The 18,227-nt window shown below is 44.8% G+C and overlaps 1 protein-coding gene across 1 annotated transcript in view; it reads right to left on the reverse strand.

The window, feature by feature from the left end:
* Positions 1–2,480: 2,480 nt before the first annotated feature.
* Positions 2,481–18,227, reverse strand: part of ITIH5 (inter-alpha-trypsin inhibitor heavy chain family, member 5) — a 78,693-nt gene continuing 62,946 nt past the window's right edge. Inside the window, exons 9-14 of the mRNA XM_004691097.2 lie at positions 15,673–15,982; positions 13,989–14,533; positions 11,974–12,027; positions 9,099–9,215; positions 4,510–4,887; positions 2,481–3,500 (exon numbers count right to left, since the gene is read on the reverse strand). Of these exons, the coding sequence (XP_004691154.1) occupies positions 3,196–3,500; positions 4,510–4,887; positions 9,099–9,215; positions 11,974–12,027; positions 13,989–14,533; positions 15,673–15,982 (1,709 nt within the window). The 3' untranslated portion in view covers positions 2,481–3,195. The remainder of the gene's footprint in view (positions 3,501–4,509; positions 4,888–9,098; positions 9,216–11,973; positions 12,028–13,988; positions 14,534–15,672; positions 15,983–18,227) is intronic.

The following is an 18,227-nucleotide window of genomic DNA, read 5'->3' on the forward strand; positions in this document are numbered from 1 at the left end:
TGGCTATGCATAACATATATGCCAAAAGAAAAATACTACACTTTCCAATCAAATGAAAAGATTCTGTCTGTAATACTGCTGTGGACTGTAGACTAACAGACACCACTCCTTGGCTAACTCTGCAACATTTATGACGCCCTCTGCTAAAAAAAAAAAAAAAAAAACACAAGTGAAGAGGAAGAGATTGAAAAGTGGTCTGGGTGTAAAGTTAAAATATTAAAGTAAAAGCTCAACTTTGGTACTTAAGTCTTTTTTTCCCCTTGAATAGAGTAAGCAATGTTTACATCACTAGGAGATTTTTCTCTGCTCTTGGAGAAGCAGCAGTAACTGGTAAGCCTAGACAGCTCCGAGGGCAGGTCACTGCTCCATGTGTTCTCACAGTGGGCAGGGCCTCCTAGCTCTGGGCATTGGCTTAGCTGGGACCAAGACTAATTGATTGATTTTGTTCCAATAAAACTTTATTTATAATCCTAGAATTTGAATTTCATATAATTTTCACACCACAAAACCTTTTATTCCAATAAACATGAAGAATCCATCCTTAACTTACAAGGCTTACCAAGCAGATGACTTGGATGTGAATAGATTTTGACCCTATTTTTAAGTTTTTAAATTAACAAATACTTTCTTTTAAGAAAAGAGCTTTTATCCTTGAAAAACTAATAAATCTTCACTTTGAATGAGTATTTCATTCTCTTTTAAAATAGATTGTTTTCTTCGCATAAATATTTAAATGTTTTAATGATTATAGTGTAGAAGCTTTTAAACTAGCTAAATTCTAAAGATAAGAAACCATCTTTTGTTATAACTCCAGAAATCTTAGTATTTAAATATTTTTTATCTTGAACAAGTTAAACTAACACATATGAGTACAGTGAAATAGAAAGTCTGGATGGTTTTTATAACCTTTATTCATTGATAATATCATTTATTTCTTGCTAAAAGATATGGACTTTTGAGTTGCTTTTTGTAGTTAAACTTTAATAGAAACAGCAAATATTCAACCTTAAGTGCCTTTCTCTAACACACTGTGTTTGCTTTTTTTGACTGATCACAGGAATACTTAGTGGTCACCTTACTGCAGTAGATAGACAGTCTAATTCTCAGTGATGCTCACTGGACACGGGATGGAGATTTGTGTCACAGGGAGGGCCCCTGGAGCCTGACCAGTCTCTGGCCGGCCCTAGCGTTACCGGTCTCTGGCCCAGAGCTCTGATATATGGCAGGATCAGCCTGAGCTGGTGCCTTTCTAACCACAAAAACACACAGAAGAGTCTGGGAAGATGAGAGTCAAGAATAACACGGCTGGAGCCATAATCTGGTGGGTTCGCTGAATGGAGAGAGACCAAGACTCCGGGACAGAACTGAAACGTTCCTGCACTTTGACTTCACCACCTGCAGCTGCCAGGTCTGGCAGGAGCACGTGGATGTCATTTTGCCTCACAAATGTTCCGAAAGGAGGCTAACTATGATAAACTGTTACCTTTTTTTTTTTTTTTTAAAGATTTATTTATTTATGCATACAGAACTGGGGTACAGGCTGGAGGCGCAGAGGCGGTGAGAGGCTTCACCAGAGACAGAGTGGGGAGCAGAACTGGCAGATTGACGAGGCACACTGCTGAGGGGAGCAGCGGGCGAGACGGGAGAAGTCTGCAGCACCATACGGATCACCTCTGGGTGCCGGGATTGAACTCTCACTGAAGCAGCTGCAGCCAGCCTGCAGTGCTGTGTCCCAACCAGCTGTGCCACCAGGGAGGGCCCATAAATTGTTTTCTTAACTCTGATTTCTAGCCAAGGGCTGAGCATGCTTCCACACTGTGGAAGTCTGCTCTGGAGTCCCTTGCAATTGGGAAATACCTGGGCAGCCCACACAAAAGCTTTCATTTAATTTGGTCTCACATCTAAATGTTGTGTTGCTCTGACTCAAATCTGTCTCTGCTGTTTGGCTCAAATGCTCCCTGTATTCTGATTGTGCTTCTCACTCAAGGAGGACAATCCTCCCCGAACCCCAGCAACCCGAGAAGATCAGCAGAACAAAGAAAGAGGACTGTGCAGGACAGCAGGGAAGGAGGCTCATTTTTCCCTGCAAGTACCTGCAGACTTCACAGCGTGAAGGGTGATATTCACGGACTCCTGAAGCCTCGCTGATTTTAACCTCTCTTTATAGGATCAGATCTGACTGTGATCTGGAACCAAAGCACCTGGCTCATGCTGATTTCCCAGCTCTGCCTGTCTGAGAAGAGGGAGGCAGTGAGATTTTGTAGGCATGTCCTTACTTGCTGCTGATAACATGCGACTGACTCCTGGCGTCAGGCTGATAGACACACCGATGGGGCCAGAGCCGACTGTCACCTCCTGCAGGACTATGAGCAAATAAGGCCTGGAATTGTGACAAAGGTTGAAGTGTACAAGTCAAATATTCATCATTCAACTGACCAGCTCTACAGCCCCCCAAACAGGCCAGTAAAAAGCATCCACATAGGGTTGTCCTGTTTATTAAAAGCATTTAGCTTACTGGAATAAATAGGAAGAGTACCCATCAGCAAAGTCAAATGGTTCACAAAGTCTTCAGGAAGAGAGTAAAATCTGGGATGCAGATTTTCTACTTCCCATGATCTTTTGAAAAAGAAAACTGAAATCCCAAAGGCAAGATGTCACAACAGGACAAAGTCCTCATCTATGATGACATCGTTTAACAATGATGACCTCTACCTGTGGTGGATGACCCCGGGCCTGGGTCCACGAGAGGCGCTCCCAAGACAGAGGCTGGCCTCACACCTGGAGATCCCAGCAGCACTAAGAGAGATTCCTAAGCAGTTCTACAAAGCAAAAGAAGCAGAGTGCCCACACTTGGCCATGGCACAGAGAAAATAAACGTGTGGCACCTTCCTTTAGCAGAGTTACCTAGAGTGGGCCATGAGGTGGACAAGCCAGTGGGCACAAGATAGATTCTTGCTTTGGGCTAGACCCTTCACTTTGGTGCTACCATCTTTCTCTACTGCAGATGGGTTGCAGGGAGGCAGAAGAAGCAAGTGGAAGCTTCCTGCCCCTGCCCTCTCTCAAGCAGACATCAAACCTACAGACCACTTGACAGACCTCGGGTGCAGCCAAATGCCGAGGGTGGCTCCTCCAGGCGTGGGAACGGCGCCCGTGTCCCCAAAGACCATGCCCCGACATGCCCTCTCCATTAAGGCCTTAGTGTACCCTGGACATTCCCAGGCCAAAAGCAGTCTCTGAGTCAAAGGGGTGTGTGGCCAGGTAGTCCTTGTACTGCCCGTCCAGCAGCTGGGCCGCATTCCTGGTGAACCAGCAGTCTATTTGCTCTTCCCCGTTGTAGATTTTCCTTTGCTTCCAGACCACCGGGACCTGGTGCCCTTTCACCTTTAAGACAGCCTCTGACTTCTCACCTAACTCGGGGAGTGAGGGGCTGGGGCTCATAAGGTCCTTGCTGGGCTGGGCAGGCATCTCAGCGAGCTGGGCATCCTGGTTCAGGAACTGACCTGAGAAGGTGAAAAAGCATCAGGTAGAAGTCAAGTGTAGGAAACACTGCTGAACAACAAATCTGACTTCAACTTCAGTCCCCAGTGACCGAGACATGCACTCTCACTTCCCGGAGGAAAGGAGCATGTGGAGGCCAGAGGGCAGACTCGCCTGCACCCCCGGCGGGCGGGACTCTCCCAGGAGGCACTCACATCTTCTCCACTGTCTGTGGGAGCCTGCATTTGGATGGCTTAGTCCCCGCCGTCTGTACTTCTGGGAGCGGCGTATGCTAACACTGGAAAGCAGCCTACCCACAAATGGAGATAACTTATCTCTCCTGTGGAGCTGGAGGACAAGACGAGGGCAGATAAATAGAGAGGAAGGAACAGGTCCTGCCCTCTCTTCTCTACTGGTGTGGGACCTCTCCAACCAAGCATATAGAGGGGCTGTGTCATTTCATTCCAGATACCCACCCTCAGGAAAGGGCATTGCTAACTAACGCCAGGGAAGCACTGCAGTGTCTGTGTGAGGAGCTTGGGCTTAGCAGTCAGGCATGACAGAAACCCGGCCAGCCCAAAGTGCCAGGAAATCCTGCTTTCTAAACCAGGCTCTGGCAGCGACCAGCTCTCTACTAACGGGCAAGGTGCCCACGTGAAATTGCACGTTGAAAAAGGTCAGACAGAGGAGACTGCCTGCAGGTCATCGTGGGTGGGTGATCCCTTAAAAGGATGTGTTCTGAAGGGCAGGACAGGGTGTGGACTGTCCTCCACTTGCACCTTGTTGCTGAGAGATTAGGAATCTGGGGTCTGAAGAAGGTTATCCTAGCTCTTTTATCTGACTTTCTAAAAGGCCATGAGAATTCATTTATAAAGCCTATTCCTATTTTAGAAAGTCATCAGAAGACAAGAGGTATGAGTGTGTGTGTATTACTACTGAATTTCCCAATCAAGCTAAAGAGATTAGCAGTACATGCTTCATGACAGAAACTGACTCCAGCCTCTGAAGTCAGCCTGAAGAGCACATACCTACCTAAGAGCCCATGGCAATGGCTGGAAAGGCCTTTGCTGTTGGAGATGTAGAAGCCCAGGTGGTTTCGCTGGTAGGGCGCTGGCTTTTTGTAGAGGTGGATGAGGATGACAAAGGCAATAGTGCCCTGGATGGTGACGGTGACGTTGGCATTGGCAGACACTGTTACCTCCAGCCCCCGACTCCCCACCACCACGCTCTGGTTGCAGGGGAGGACCAGCCTGTCCCCGCCGTCCAAGATGACTCTGTTGGGGGTGATCTCGAGATAAGACCTCTCAGGCTTATTGATGAGGATGGTGATGGTGCGGAAGTAAGTGCGCTGTTTCTTGTGGCCGTTTGGGGGAGCCGGGGCCCCAATTAATTCTCCATTCACTGTCACGCCTGAGACAGAAGAAAAGTGAACAGTGGTTAGAAAAACAACCTAACTTCAAAAATGAGAAGTCTCATCAAATTTCCTTGCTCCTCTGACTTGATCTTTTATTTATTTATATTTTACATGTTTGTTCATTTTTCGGTTCTTTTTTTCTTTTTTACAATGTTTGCTTTCTTTTCTCAGGTGTAGTCTCTGTAATTCCCACCACCAGTTCACCTGTGCATCATCAACATAGTCCCTTGTGCTCCTCCTGCGCCAGTTTCAATCTCTCTGCTCACCCCCCACCCCCGTAGAATGTCTCTGATTTATAGTTGTCTATTTTGTTTTACTGTGTATTTTTTATTGTTATTATTTTTTTCCCTGATCCCTTATTTGGTTCCCCTATATTCTTCCTATAAGTGAAACAATCTGGTATTTTTCCTTTTCCTTCTGACTTACTTCACAGAGCATAATCCCTCTAGTTCCATCCATATTGCTGCAAATGGCATGAGTTTATCTTTTTGATTGCTGAATAGCATTCCATTGTGTATATGTACTACATCTTTTTGATCCAGTGGTCTATTTTTGGTTATCTGTGTTATCTTTTCCCCTCAGCAGTGTATTTCAGTCGATCTGCCTGTTCTGCTCCCCACTCTGTCTCTGGTGAATCCTCTCATGCCCTGCACATCTGGTCTGTACCCTGGTTCTATAGGCATAAATAAATAAATCATTTTAAAAAATGATGAATGAATGAGTACATGGAGTCTGAGTGAATTTGTCTCCATGTCTGGCCAGTGTCTTGGGGGTAAGGAAGGTTAATGTACATTTGGGTTCAAATATCACAGGAGGGGTTAACACTTCATTTGCATCCATTCCAACAACTGGTTGCAGAGACAAAAAAATCTTGTGTGATTCTAACACATTTTTCTTATCATCAGTTGCCAGGGATCCTGATTTGGAGATCCTGTGATGCCATGAATGGAGTGATAAAATGCAAAAATTGTATTTTATTTTATTCAGAACACTCAAATCTTCCACGTTCAGGTGTGTAACCCTGAACAAGTCACTTGGAAATCACACATGAAACAATGCTCATTGTCACTTATCACCAGGGAAATGCAAATCCAAACCACCATGAGATAGCACCTTATACCTGTGAGAATGGCCCATGAAATAAGGGTAATGGAAAGTGGAGAAAAAGAAAGCCTGTATGCTGTTGGGAATGTAGACTAACCAAGTCCCTATGCAATAAAGTATGAAGGTTCCTCAAAATATTAAAAATAGTTCTACCATGTGATCCAGAGATGGACTTATTTACACAATGGAACACTAATCATTTCTTTTAAAAAAGGCTAACCTCTTGCCATTTGGGACAAGATAGATGGAACTAGATGAATTATACTAAGCAAAATAAATCAGAAAGAAAAAGAAAAGTACCAGATGATTTCATTCATATGTGGAATATTAAAAACAAACCCTTGAAATGATACAAAACATTGATGCATCAGAGAGGCTGAAGAAATATGGGAAAGGGCCCGATAAACATGGACAGTATTGCCAACCATGGTGACCTCAATAAAAACAATTTGTTTTAAAAGAAAAATTGAGACTCTATTTCCTCTTCTATAACATGGGGGTACAAATCCTGAGAGAAGGTGGCATGTGTGTAAGCTGTCAGTCATCATCAAATAGAAATACTTTCTTTTTGCCTTCCTCACCCTTCACACAACTGCAAGTTTTCATGACTTTCAAGGCCTGTGAGCCAGACCCCAAGGCTCCATGCTGGCTGCTGGAGAGCAAAGGAGCAGACAGCAGCTCCACAGGTGATGTCTGAGGCGGAATCAGGTGGTGCATGTTAAATGTGTTTTCCTCTCTGACAGAGGCCATTTACAATCATAAAAGACTGCTATAGAATTAACTCTTCTTTTCTCTGCTTTGGGAATTAATCTTCCTCTAACTCTTGTCAAGAAGCTGCTTAGACATTCCAGGAGAAAACTGCCTTCCCTGAGGCAAGGGGTGGGGAAAAGGAGAAATCCAGCCTGAGCAAGGATCAGGTACTTCAGTCTCAAGGTTCCTGGAGCTTCGGTAAGATTCCCACCACTATGAGCAAGAAAATGGTCAGGCACTTCCAGGAAGGGGTAGTCCATCTCCCTTGTGAGTCGTCTGAGTTAGAAACAAGCTGTTCTCTAGCTCAGGGGCTAAGAGGTGAGGTGGGAATGGCACTCCAGGACCAAACATGACACAGTCCCATCAGACATGTCACCTGACTGTGGAGCTTTCTAGAATCTAGACTTCCAAGAATTCATTTGCCAGAACTGATCAATGCCAGAATGTCTGTTCCAAAGCCTGTCCTCACAACGGGCTGTGGGCTGTTCACACTGCCATCCCTGAAGCATGTTACTGACTGTGATTCATAGGCATTTTTATATCGGGTTGGTAATTAGCCTATGCAGAATGTGGGGGAGGGGTGGGTAAGGAAGGGGACTGTTAATATCAATGTGTGGATATTAATATCAACTTGTGAATTTTAAAATGTCTGATAGATGTAATTCAGTTTATTGAAATTTTTATCTAAATTCATGCTTCCCGTGCCCACTTTAGTAAACAGAATGCACTTCAAGTAAAAGGCAAAACAAGAAAGCACTTTAATATAAGGCACACCTTATTTTATGGTGCTTAGTTTCACTGTGCCTCGTAGATAGGGTGCCTTTTACAAATTGAAGGTTTGCACAACGCTGCATCAATCAAGTTTATTGGTGCCATTTTTCCAACAGAGGATGCAGAGGATGGTGAGCATTTTATAGCAATAAAATATTTTAAACTAAGGTAACATATGTTTCAGACATAATGCTACTGCGCATTTAATCAATTATATTATAAATACTTTTACATGCACTGGAAAACCAAAAAAATTCATCTGACTTGCTTGCTGTGGTACTGGCTTTATTGGGATGGTCTGAAGCCACCCCCCACTATCTCCTGGGGGGGGGCTCTGCATGAACCTATTTTGGGGAGCTACAGGGAAAATGGACAAAGGATCAGGAAAAAGACAAAACTTGCAGGCAACATGGCTCTGAGGCAAACAGCAGGGGAGGGTATGGGAGGGGTCAAAACAGGGTGGGGAAGAGCACAAGGGACTGGGGTGAGGGGTCATGGATGCCATGGTGGTAGGAGAATGATGGGGAATACATCTGAGGGGAGAAATCAAATATTGTACAAAAATGTACAACAATGGAAGAAAATTAAACAAGAAATTATTAAAATAGTCTATTTTACAAGGGAGAAGACTGGAGTGCCTGGCTGTAGCCCATGATCACAATCAAGGTCGAGTCAGAGCAGGGATGCCAAGCTGGTGTTCCCAGCACACAGTCTACTCCCTTCAGTCAGTCAGCAGTACTCACAGAGCCTCTCTGATGTGCCCTCCCATAACTGGCTCCCCATCTTTAATTTTTTTTCATGTTTCTTTTTTAAAAGATTTATTCATTTATGCATACAAGAAATGGGTACAGGTGGAGGGGGGTGAGAGGATTCACAGACACAGTGGGGAGCAGAACAGGAAGACTGAAATACACTGCTGAGGGGAGCAGCGGGCAGGTCAGGAGAGGTCTGCTGCGCCTTGTGGGTCACCTCCCTGACCAGGAACCAAACTCGTGCTGCAGTGGCTTCAGACAACTTCATAGTGCTGCTCTTAACCAGCTGCACCACCAGGGAGGACCCTAATTTTTTTCATTTTTAAACAATGTTTACTTTTTTCCTCCCTCAGGTGTAGACTCCAAGGAATTTCCTACCCCTATTCACCCATGCACCACCACCTCAGCCCCCCATCTTCCCTCCTCCCTCCATCCTTCCAACTCCCCTCCCTACCCCTTCCCTATAGGATGTCTCTGTTTTATAATTGTGCTTGTTTCTGTTTTGTTTTATTGTGTTTTGTATTATTCCCCCCTGATGTCTTATTTGGTTCCCCTGTATTATTCCTATAAGTGAAACCATCCATATTTTTCTTTTTCCTTCCTACTTATTTCACTGAGCATAATTCCTTCTAGCTCCACCCATGCTGCATGAATGCACGAGTTTATCTTTTTGATTGCTGAGTAGTATTCCATTGTGTATCTCTACCATGTCTTCTTGAGCCAGTCTACCTTGGGGCATCTGGGTTGTAGCAAGCCTCCCATCTTAAGAACAGAGTGGCTCAGACACCTACCTGGCCTTTGCCGAGGCCCCCACACCAGGGCAGACTTACCGGCGTGCACATGGTCAGAGACTAGCCTCAGGATGTCCCCAGGCTGCCCATCGATGTTGAAGCAGACAGTGAGCCTGCTCAAGGGGAAGTCCACGACGAAATGGGGATCTCCATCCGCTGCCAATGCAAGAAGAAACAGGAGAGAAAAAACAAGAGTTGCTGGGTGATTTCCACCTTTCAATACCCTTATATTTTCTCATGAATTATTTATTTAATCCTCTTAACCATCCTTGATGTCTGAATGAGGAAGATGAATAGAAAGGAAGTGACTCATCAGAGTTGCCCAGTTCCTATGCAGTAAAGAAATATTAGAATTCAGGTCCCCTAATTGCAAGCATAATGTTTCTTTCACCTCAAACACACACAGTTAAGCTTTGAGAGGTGGGCGGGGCACAGAGAGGAAAGGGGTATTGCACACCCCTCTCTACCACCAAGCCCAGAGTCTTCAGTGTCCTGGGTGGCCTCCCGAAATCACTTGCTTTCATTTTGGTTATTCAATTGACTTCACATGAAGAGAGGTGTGTGAGAACTCCTTCCTCGCCCAAGGCCAGTGTGCCATAGCACCAGAGATAGCCAACATGCAGGCCAGTGTAATGACCAAACTCAGAGAGGGTGGGGACAGCTGAGACTTAGAGTCACCAGAGGTGAGGCAGGGGTCAGCAAGGACAGTGGAAATCCGTCCTGTGGGTCATGCTGACTCCACTGCTCTCAAATTGTTGTCCACACATAAGATTAGAAAGTTTAGGTCACCCCATTCCTTGCCCATCTCCTCACCCTGGTTAAAGGGGGCCAGCCTTGTCTTTTATAGCACAGACCAAATATATCCCAAGAATCTATAAATACAGTAGTTATCTTGTTTCACATGTTGTAGATTTAATTTCTCACTAGTTTATACACCAGACGCAAGGCGTTTCTGAATCTCTGTTTTTTATCGCACATGTATATCCACATCTCTATGGTGGGGTGGGGTCAGGAGTTTGTGTTTTCAAGCTGCTAGCAAACTAATGTCCTGGTGCAACTGCCAAAAAAAACCTCCCATGGCTGAGGCCTTGAAAGAACCTGGGTTTCCTCAATATGAAGTGCCTTGAGCACCTTGTGAATGGCAACATACAAATGTTGCCCCCCGGAAGTAATAGTCCTGGTGTTCATTTTTGGCACCGTTTAGGGATGAAGAGTGTGATGTGACAGTTCTCTGAGTTTCTTGGGCTCATACCTCTTCATTTCTACTCAAATCCTCAAATCCCTTTCCAAGCAAAGGTGCTGCTTGCTCCGAGAGAGAGAGCGGTCTGAAGTCACTAGGCAGCATCCACGGCACGTGTGCTCACAGGACACACACGTGCTGTCCTGTTCCTGGACACTCTGTGCTTCTACCCCTCCAGCTACACTCTGGGATGCTCCTGGCTCTCTCTCTAGTGTATCACTAGGACTGACAAAGGAAGATGTGTGCAACTTACGGATAAAACCCAGCCCTGTGTGATTATTCCAGTGGATTTTTATTACCAGGAACCTAGCCAAGGAAACTTAGATCATATTTATATCTGTTCTTTCCTTCTAAAACAAAGGATTAAAAAAAAATAAACAAATAAAAACCCTACATGTCACAGATCTGTGTAGCATCAGAACTTGGAAGCATATGGATACACTTCAGATCTCTAAATCAAATGTCTTTAAAATCAACATAATGAAATGTGCTTCTGCTCTCCATCTCCTTCTGCTCTCCATCTCTTGTTCCACCGGTCCCTAGCCAGCACCCGGGGCCAGCCATACCCACAGTGTATACATAGTGGTTTTGTTATAGGACACCAAATCTGTTACAGGACAGGGAGAGGGCCACCCCTAAGCTCCAAAATCCTGCCTGCTCTAAGTGGGTTCTGCCATCCGCCGCAACAAGACAAAACATATAAAACTTTAATGAAAAGGGACTTTAGTACAGTGAATATACAATAAGGAACACAAAGAATATAACTTCTAAATCAAACACCTGAAGTGACCCATCCCCTCATGGGCAAAAGTCAACCCAAAAGGGATTGGCCCAAAGCAAGGCCTGAAAGCTGCCACAAGGCTAAAGCACCTTCTGGTCGGGACCCATGGAAAAGGGTCAGAAATGGCCAGACAAATCTGGGAGGAAAAGAGCACAATCAAAATCAATATAAACACTGCCATAGTTACCTCCCTACAGGTATCTCACCCACATCTGCCTTAACCAGTCCAGGGTCAGGAAACAAGCCCGGTTTCTTCATCACATGCTTGTTGCTTCATGTGGCTTCCTTAGGTCTCCATCTTGTTCTCCATCTTCCTCCATTTCCTTCTCTTCTCTCCTTTTTCTCTGCTCAGCTCCACCCTCCTTCTGGGTGGGGCAGGGAATCTGGAACTTCCCTTTTTCCTAGGGACCACCCTGTTACAGTTTCACCAGGAGCTGGTTGGTTCTCAGCTTCTACCTCATGTTGCTGGCTTATGCTGAATAAATGTTGGTCCTGATGTCCTGGTGTTTGAGCTGGTGTTGTTGTTGTTTTTTAAATTTATTTATTTATACATTCGGAACTGGGGTACAGGCCAGAGGTGTGGGGGATGAGAGGTGCTCTGTCATCAGCAACAGAGTGGGGAGCAGAACAGGCAGTGCACTGAAATACACTGCTGAGGAGAGCAGTGGGAAGGTCAGGAGGGGTCTGCCATGTCATGCGGGTCACCCCCTGACCAGGGACTGAACTTGTGCTGCAGAGGCTATGATAGCTTCATAGCGCTGTGCTTTAACCCAACACTATGTTGCTATGTTGTGCCACCAGGGAGGGCCCTGAGCTGGTGTTTTAACAGGCTTCAGGAGTATCTACTTTTTAAAATCCCTTACTCTCAAATCACATACAATTTCATTCCTTACCTGAAGTTTTAGAGATTTTAATTCTTGGGTTGTATGGTTTCTTGAGAGCAGGGCCTAAAGAGAGGGAAGAGAACAACCACTATTATTCATGGTGCAGTAAGAGTAAATGTAGCCTTCAGACACATTTGTAGCGATTCAACAGGAGCCGCCTTCTCCACACTCAGTGCCTGGCTGCACCAGGAGGCAGGCCTTTTCAGTCTGGGTGGCTGCTTTGCGGGGGGGGGGCCTTGGGAAGTGGCACACACAATCAAAATAACTAAATGAAAAATAAGAAGTCATCAAAGTTCTAGGGATTGCCCTGAGTACCACTGACACTCAGGGAAATCTTACTTCAATCAAATTTTTGAGCCAACCAGTTTGTTATTTCCTCTTCTGTGTTTTCGTCCAGGGCCTTACACCATGGCCCTGAATATTACTGAAGCAATGGTGTTTTCCCTGGCTGTGGCATGACTCTTATAGCTGGAAGAACATCAGGCAAATGACTTTTCTTCAGAAATAAAATAGCACAAGACATGCTCCACTCTTTCTCAAAAAACAGTGTATCATTTTTAACCTCTACATTATTGTCTGAACCCTTGAATGTCTTGCTAGTTCTATACTCCTCTGGGTAGAGGGTAGCTCCCATTAGTAGAATACTTATGATTTTACACATTTAATCTTTGAGCAGCCCTGCAGAGGAGTTATTATGCCAATAGTATAGGCAAGGAAAAGAAGCACAGAGAGGTTCAGGAACTCACCTTGAGATGCACAGCAGCTGAGCACAGTCAGTGAACTGAAACCCAGCTCTGCCTGCAATCTAACATCATGCAATCTCCCCTGGCTGGGAGCTTTTCAGTTTCAAGTGTCAGGAAGAAAGGAGACAGCTATAGGATCTGGGTTAAATTAGTTCCCTCTCTAAGAGGACATGGACTTGACAGGAATTTAATAATTCCTGAATAAAAACATGCTATTGTGTTTTTTTCCCCCTGCAAACAGATATTACTGAGAATATAATCCTCTGATTTGGTTAAACTGTTTTTCCTTGTTACTAATTTCCTCACAAGAATGCTGTGGAGATCAATGGCAACAGTTTCTGTTTGGATTCTGGGTGATAAATGTGGAAAGGGTGGGCGCTCTCAAGAATCCCAAACTTGGTTCATCATATCTGTTGTCCAGGAATATAATTTTGGACATGTGCAATGAATAACCTCGAAATACTTAAAAAGAATGAAAGGCACTTAGAAGCACACTTGCTCATTCATCCGGGTGTCTTCATAATGTCCGATGCCTGCAGATGCTCAGTACTGATGTCTTATGGATGGACCCACTTCACTGGAAACGTCTTTGAGATAAATGCTACCTGTTCTAATTTCCCTAAGGAGATGTTCAGCTTGTAACAATAATACTGTTACAGGGCAACTGGGTTGCCTGTCTGTGGGTCTTCACCCATGCACTCAAGACTCAACTGAAGACACACACAAAAAGGTCAGTAACAGGTTAATTTACAAGGGAAAAAAAGAAAAGGAACAACTCAGGTTAAGGGATAAAGATACAAGTTAACTAATGCGTCCTACCAGTTCCACTGACCTGGAACCCCAACAGCACACTGAAAGCTGATGAAGAGCCAAGCGACCAGCCACTGGCCACAAGGCCAAAAGAGAGATAGAGACCCCTCAGCCCAACATGCCTGGTTTTATATCCAAAACCCAAAATGGCTCGTTGACTCCGCCCTCGTGTCCTAGCAACCCTCCCTTTGGCATTGCAGGGATTTGTAGTTTCGGTGTCTGGAGTGGGGGTGGAGTCCACAAAACCTTTATCTATAGAGTTGTTCAGGCCATCCCTCTCCTCGCCCCCCCACCCCCATAGTATGGAGCCCTAATATTGCCTCCAGAGATTTTGGGTTGCATTTAGGAGCGCTGTTTGTAAAAAAAACTAAAATATAATAAATATATCTGCCCACTGACCTGGGGCTGCCTGAAAAGCAGGCAGGAAGGGCCCCTTGGGGTCCACACACGCCCGCACTATGGTGTCAGTACCTGGTCTTTCGCTGGTCCCGTGCAGGCTCTGCATCACTGTTTCTGGCCCTGTGGCAGCTGACATGCCGGTAATGTCCTCTAGCTGCTCTGTCTGCAGGGCCTGTTGCTTCAGCTTCATGGAGGTGAACGGGGTGAGGAAGTGAGAGTTCACAGCCAGAGCCTGGGCCTTCTGCCTCAGCCCCTCCTTTTCCTGCTCATCTCCACTCTGCAGCCAGGAGCTCAGCAGCTCCTTCATGGTGAGGTAGCTCCAGAGGCGCTCCATGTGGTTGGGGTTCTTGCCATCACCCTTCGACCTGGGATCATTTCTCACCTCCCGGGGTTCCACGGGCACATCTGTCTTCAGCATGACAAATTTGTTACTGTTGCTAGCTGTGACTTCCACATGCAGTTGATCTATTTTCCTGTCCACCAGCTTCCCAGCAATGATAATCTCAGAGCCGTTAAAGTAATTGGGGAACAGTGTTCTGGTAGTCTGTTCCACGAAGCCAGGTGGGTAATCGATGCGGATGTCAGAGAGGAGAGGGGTCCTAATCTCATCATAGAAACTGGAGAGAAGGAACAGAAAGAGAAAGTCAGGGTCCTGTCCTGGCTACAGTCTGGTGGGTCCTGAAGGAGCTCACAGACTGTCAGGGGGCTGGATCTGAACTTAGAAGAAACATTCCAGTACGATGTTGTACCCAGCAGAACATTTCTGACAGGCAGCCATGAACAATGGCTTGAACTAGTGACAGAGGACTCACTCTTTCACAAGTCTTTTCAACTGTTCTAAGGAAAAGGAAGAACCTCCTCGCAGTACATCAAAACCTCCCTCCAGCAGTTTCACCTACTTGATGACCCAGGTTAGAGATCTCTAACTAGGTTTATCACTCATAAATGGTGGCTCTGAAACCCTGTAAATTTACTTAATGTTCACCTTTTTTTTTTTTGGTTTCTCTTTTAAGTATATACTCCACATGGCACAGAGCAGATTAAAGCATCTATGCTGAACTGGGAGACAGACCCTCCCGAACCCACCAACAAAGTTGTGTTTCATGTCTCCAAACATGTTGATTGAGGGGAGACACTGAATTAGTTAGAAGATCTATGTTCTAGTTTCTTCTAGACTTCAAAAGATAATACAGTTACCAGTGTTAGCTTGCCATTTTGCTTTAAAATAGAAATATCACTGTAAGTAGTCTCAAAGGGGAGATAACATTATTTCTCCGCCTACCTCACAGTATGAATCTAGAGCAAATGTACCAGAAAGAGATTTGAAATGTCAAGTGCACAATTGTAGCCACAGAACTTAATTGAGCATCTAACACGATAGCTGTTCTGCAAGTATTTTATATGATTTGCTCATTAAATTCTCAACCAACTATAATTCCCATTTTATAGATGAGGAAATTGAGGCACAGCCCATCTCAGATTTTGCCTACAATCACAGAGCAGAATCAGAATTTGCAGTCTGATCTGCCTGGTTTCAAAACCCATCATGACGTAGATGCTGTAACCCAACATTATTTTCTCAATAAAAAATAATATAATTAAACAAACAAAAACAAAACCCATTATAATATCTCTGGTGTAACGAGTTATGCTTATTTCCAGGTTAAGATGCAGAAATTCAGTGAGTCTCTCACTGAATTCAGCTCTCGGCCCCCTTTGACAGCCTCTCACATCCCAGGAAGACAGACAAACAGACCCGATGAGCTGTGTGCCCGCGTCACTCTCCTCGAGGACACGCCGGGTGAGGCCACAGTTCTCCAGCGACAGCTTCTCCAGCAGCTTGAAGTCCACGTCATTCCCAATGCCGATGGTGAAGATGCAGACCTGGCCCTGGGCCGTCTCCTTGGTGTTATTGAGAATCTTCGGGGTGTGAGTCTCCCCGACGGTGGGCTTCCCGTCTGTCAGGAAGATGACGAGGGACACGCTCCGGTCCTCGATGTCATTGTGTGCCACATAGTTGTTAAGAAGCCTGATGCCCCTCTGCAGGGCCCCGTTGATGTCTGTGCCTGTGGGCCACCAGAATAGGGCAGTTTAGACCGCTGTGCTCACGCTCTGCACCTGGACGCTCACTCAGGGCTGTGATCACTAACAACCCTCCCGGCCTCAGCAGGAGTGGGGTACGTGTGTACTGCTGGAGGAAAGGGGGAGCACGGAGTCCATGCCTATCGGTGTGTGTGTGGGGGGGTGCTATCAGATCACATGACCTTCCTAGAAACTTGAATAGAAATGGCATGGAATTATCCCCCTGAATATAACCTCGACCTGAAGATACCTTAGCATTAATGGCTGCTACACATTTTTCTGAGAACAGCTTTGAAAAGCAGGATGCTGCTTGGCACAGGAATCTGGAGGGAGAAATAGGAAAGGAAGGGGCCACTGGCAATGGGAATGTGGGGCAATGGAAACATCCCAGGGGACTTTCACTGTGGACAGGAGGAGACGCTGGCTAGAGAACTAACTAGCTCTCTGTAGCCTCCATCATCGGACCTTTTCGTGCCTTCTGCCTTCAGGTTACCTCTGCCCTCAGAACCCTCACAAAGCACATTTGCATGATTTCTACCTCCAGATCTGCCACTTTCCCCTCAGAGGCACTTGTCATTTGTAGCTCTGATTGAAGTCAGGGGACAGTGTCTGGGGCAGGTGCTGGACAAGCATTTGCTTGGTGTGTGGGAAAGATTGATGGTTCATTCAGTGAGATCAAAACTGCAGCCAGTATGAGCTTTCTGGACTAGCTAAGATTTTCATTCAACTATGCTGCTGGTTCCCCAAGTGAAGTCAAGAGATCTCACTGTAGCCCTAAACACTGATTTCCTTTCTCGGACTCCTGTGTGATTTTTCCCATTGTTTTATTGAGATGAAATTTACCTACAAGACATCACCCATTTTCAGTGCACAACTCACTATTTCAGTACATTTGTTGAATTTCATACCAATTGTTATAACCACTTCCCTTATCAGAGTGGTTTTTATCTGAGTAAACCAGACACTTTTCCTATTGCTTTACATCCCCCAGAATTTCTAGCTAACAGCCATAATGTAATGAACTATGCTGGGGGGCTTTCTGTGCCTTTTTGGTGAATGTGATATGCTAACATACAGCCCAAGAGTGTAATCTTGCACTTCTAAATCACATATAATGTTGTGAATCATTGTTACCTCTATTTAAAAAATGTCTACCCACGTGTATTCAAGTGTAAAGGAAATTTATACCTGAAATAGTATTTAATGTTTCTTTTGGCTCATTAATTTGCCTTTTCTGGATACCCAGTCAAATGTGCCAACTTCACATTACTGATGGCGCTATTTTCTCTTTAATCTAGAACTTAGTAATAGTGCCAGATCTCTCACTCCACTTTAATGCCAAGAAGATGGCATTAAACTGTCCTAATACAGTTATCAAAAGTGCAGAGGCGTTCAGCCTATGGTAAGCTGAACTTCTCTATCCCTCAGAGCCGCACTGAGGCTTATTCCACAGGAACAATAGGACAGAGCATCCTATTATTCATTCAAAACTCACCCAGGCTCCTTAAGGCCCTAGGCACCCCAAAAGGGAATCTCAGGCAGGTACAAATGGCATATCAGACATTTACAGAGGACTTTCCTAGGAGCCAGATATTCTAAGTAGCTTAAATATCTTAACTCATTTTATCCTAGTAACTATTTTAGGCCCATTTTACAGATCAGGAAGCAGAGGAACAGAGAAGATAAATGATTAATAGATGGTAGAACTACATTCAAAATATGGGCAGTCTCACTTCAGGATTTATGTCCCCAATCTTGACGTTATATTTTAGTGAGATGACCTGATTAATTTTTGTTTATCTGCAGGAATTGGGGCAATGTAGTGTGGAGGAAAAAATTTTAAAAAACAATGAGGTTTTCATGGCTTGGATTCCTAAAGAACATAATGCACACGGTGTTTTCTAAAGCACACACTTACCATTCCAACATAAGCAGGCCCATTCAAATTAATTTAATTCAGTAAACACTCCTTGATCAGGTAGCTTAGATCAACAACTATGCTAGGTATTGGGAACAACACAAAGATGAAGAATTCTTCCTCAAGGACTTTCAGTCTTACTGACCATAGACCATCTATAGACCATGACTGTAATACCAAATCTCATCTTTTTATTTCTCCCATCAGCCAGTCAAAAAAAATATCCTAGATCACATTGTGGAGACTGGTCAGAAATCCCACGTAATTCAAAGTCAGTCCAAGAAAAGTCAAGTTCCAAATTAAGCTCATTT

This window comes from Condylura cristata, unplaced genomic scaffold, assembly GCF_000260355.1.
Source record: "Condylura cristata isolate star-nosed mole 26May11 unplaced genomic scaffold, ConCri1.0 scaffold00030, whole genome shotgun sequence".
Taxonomy (NCBI): domain Eukaryota; kingdom Metazoa; phylum Chordata; class Mammalia; order Eulipotyphla; family Talpidae; genus Condylura; species Condylura cristata.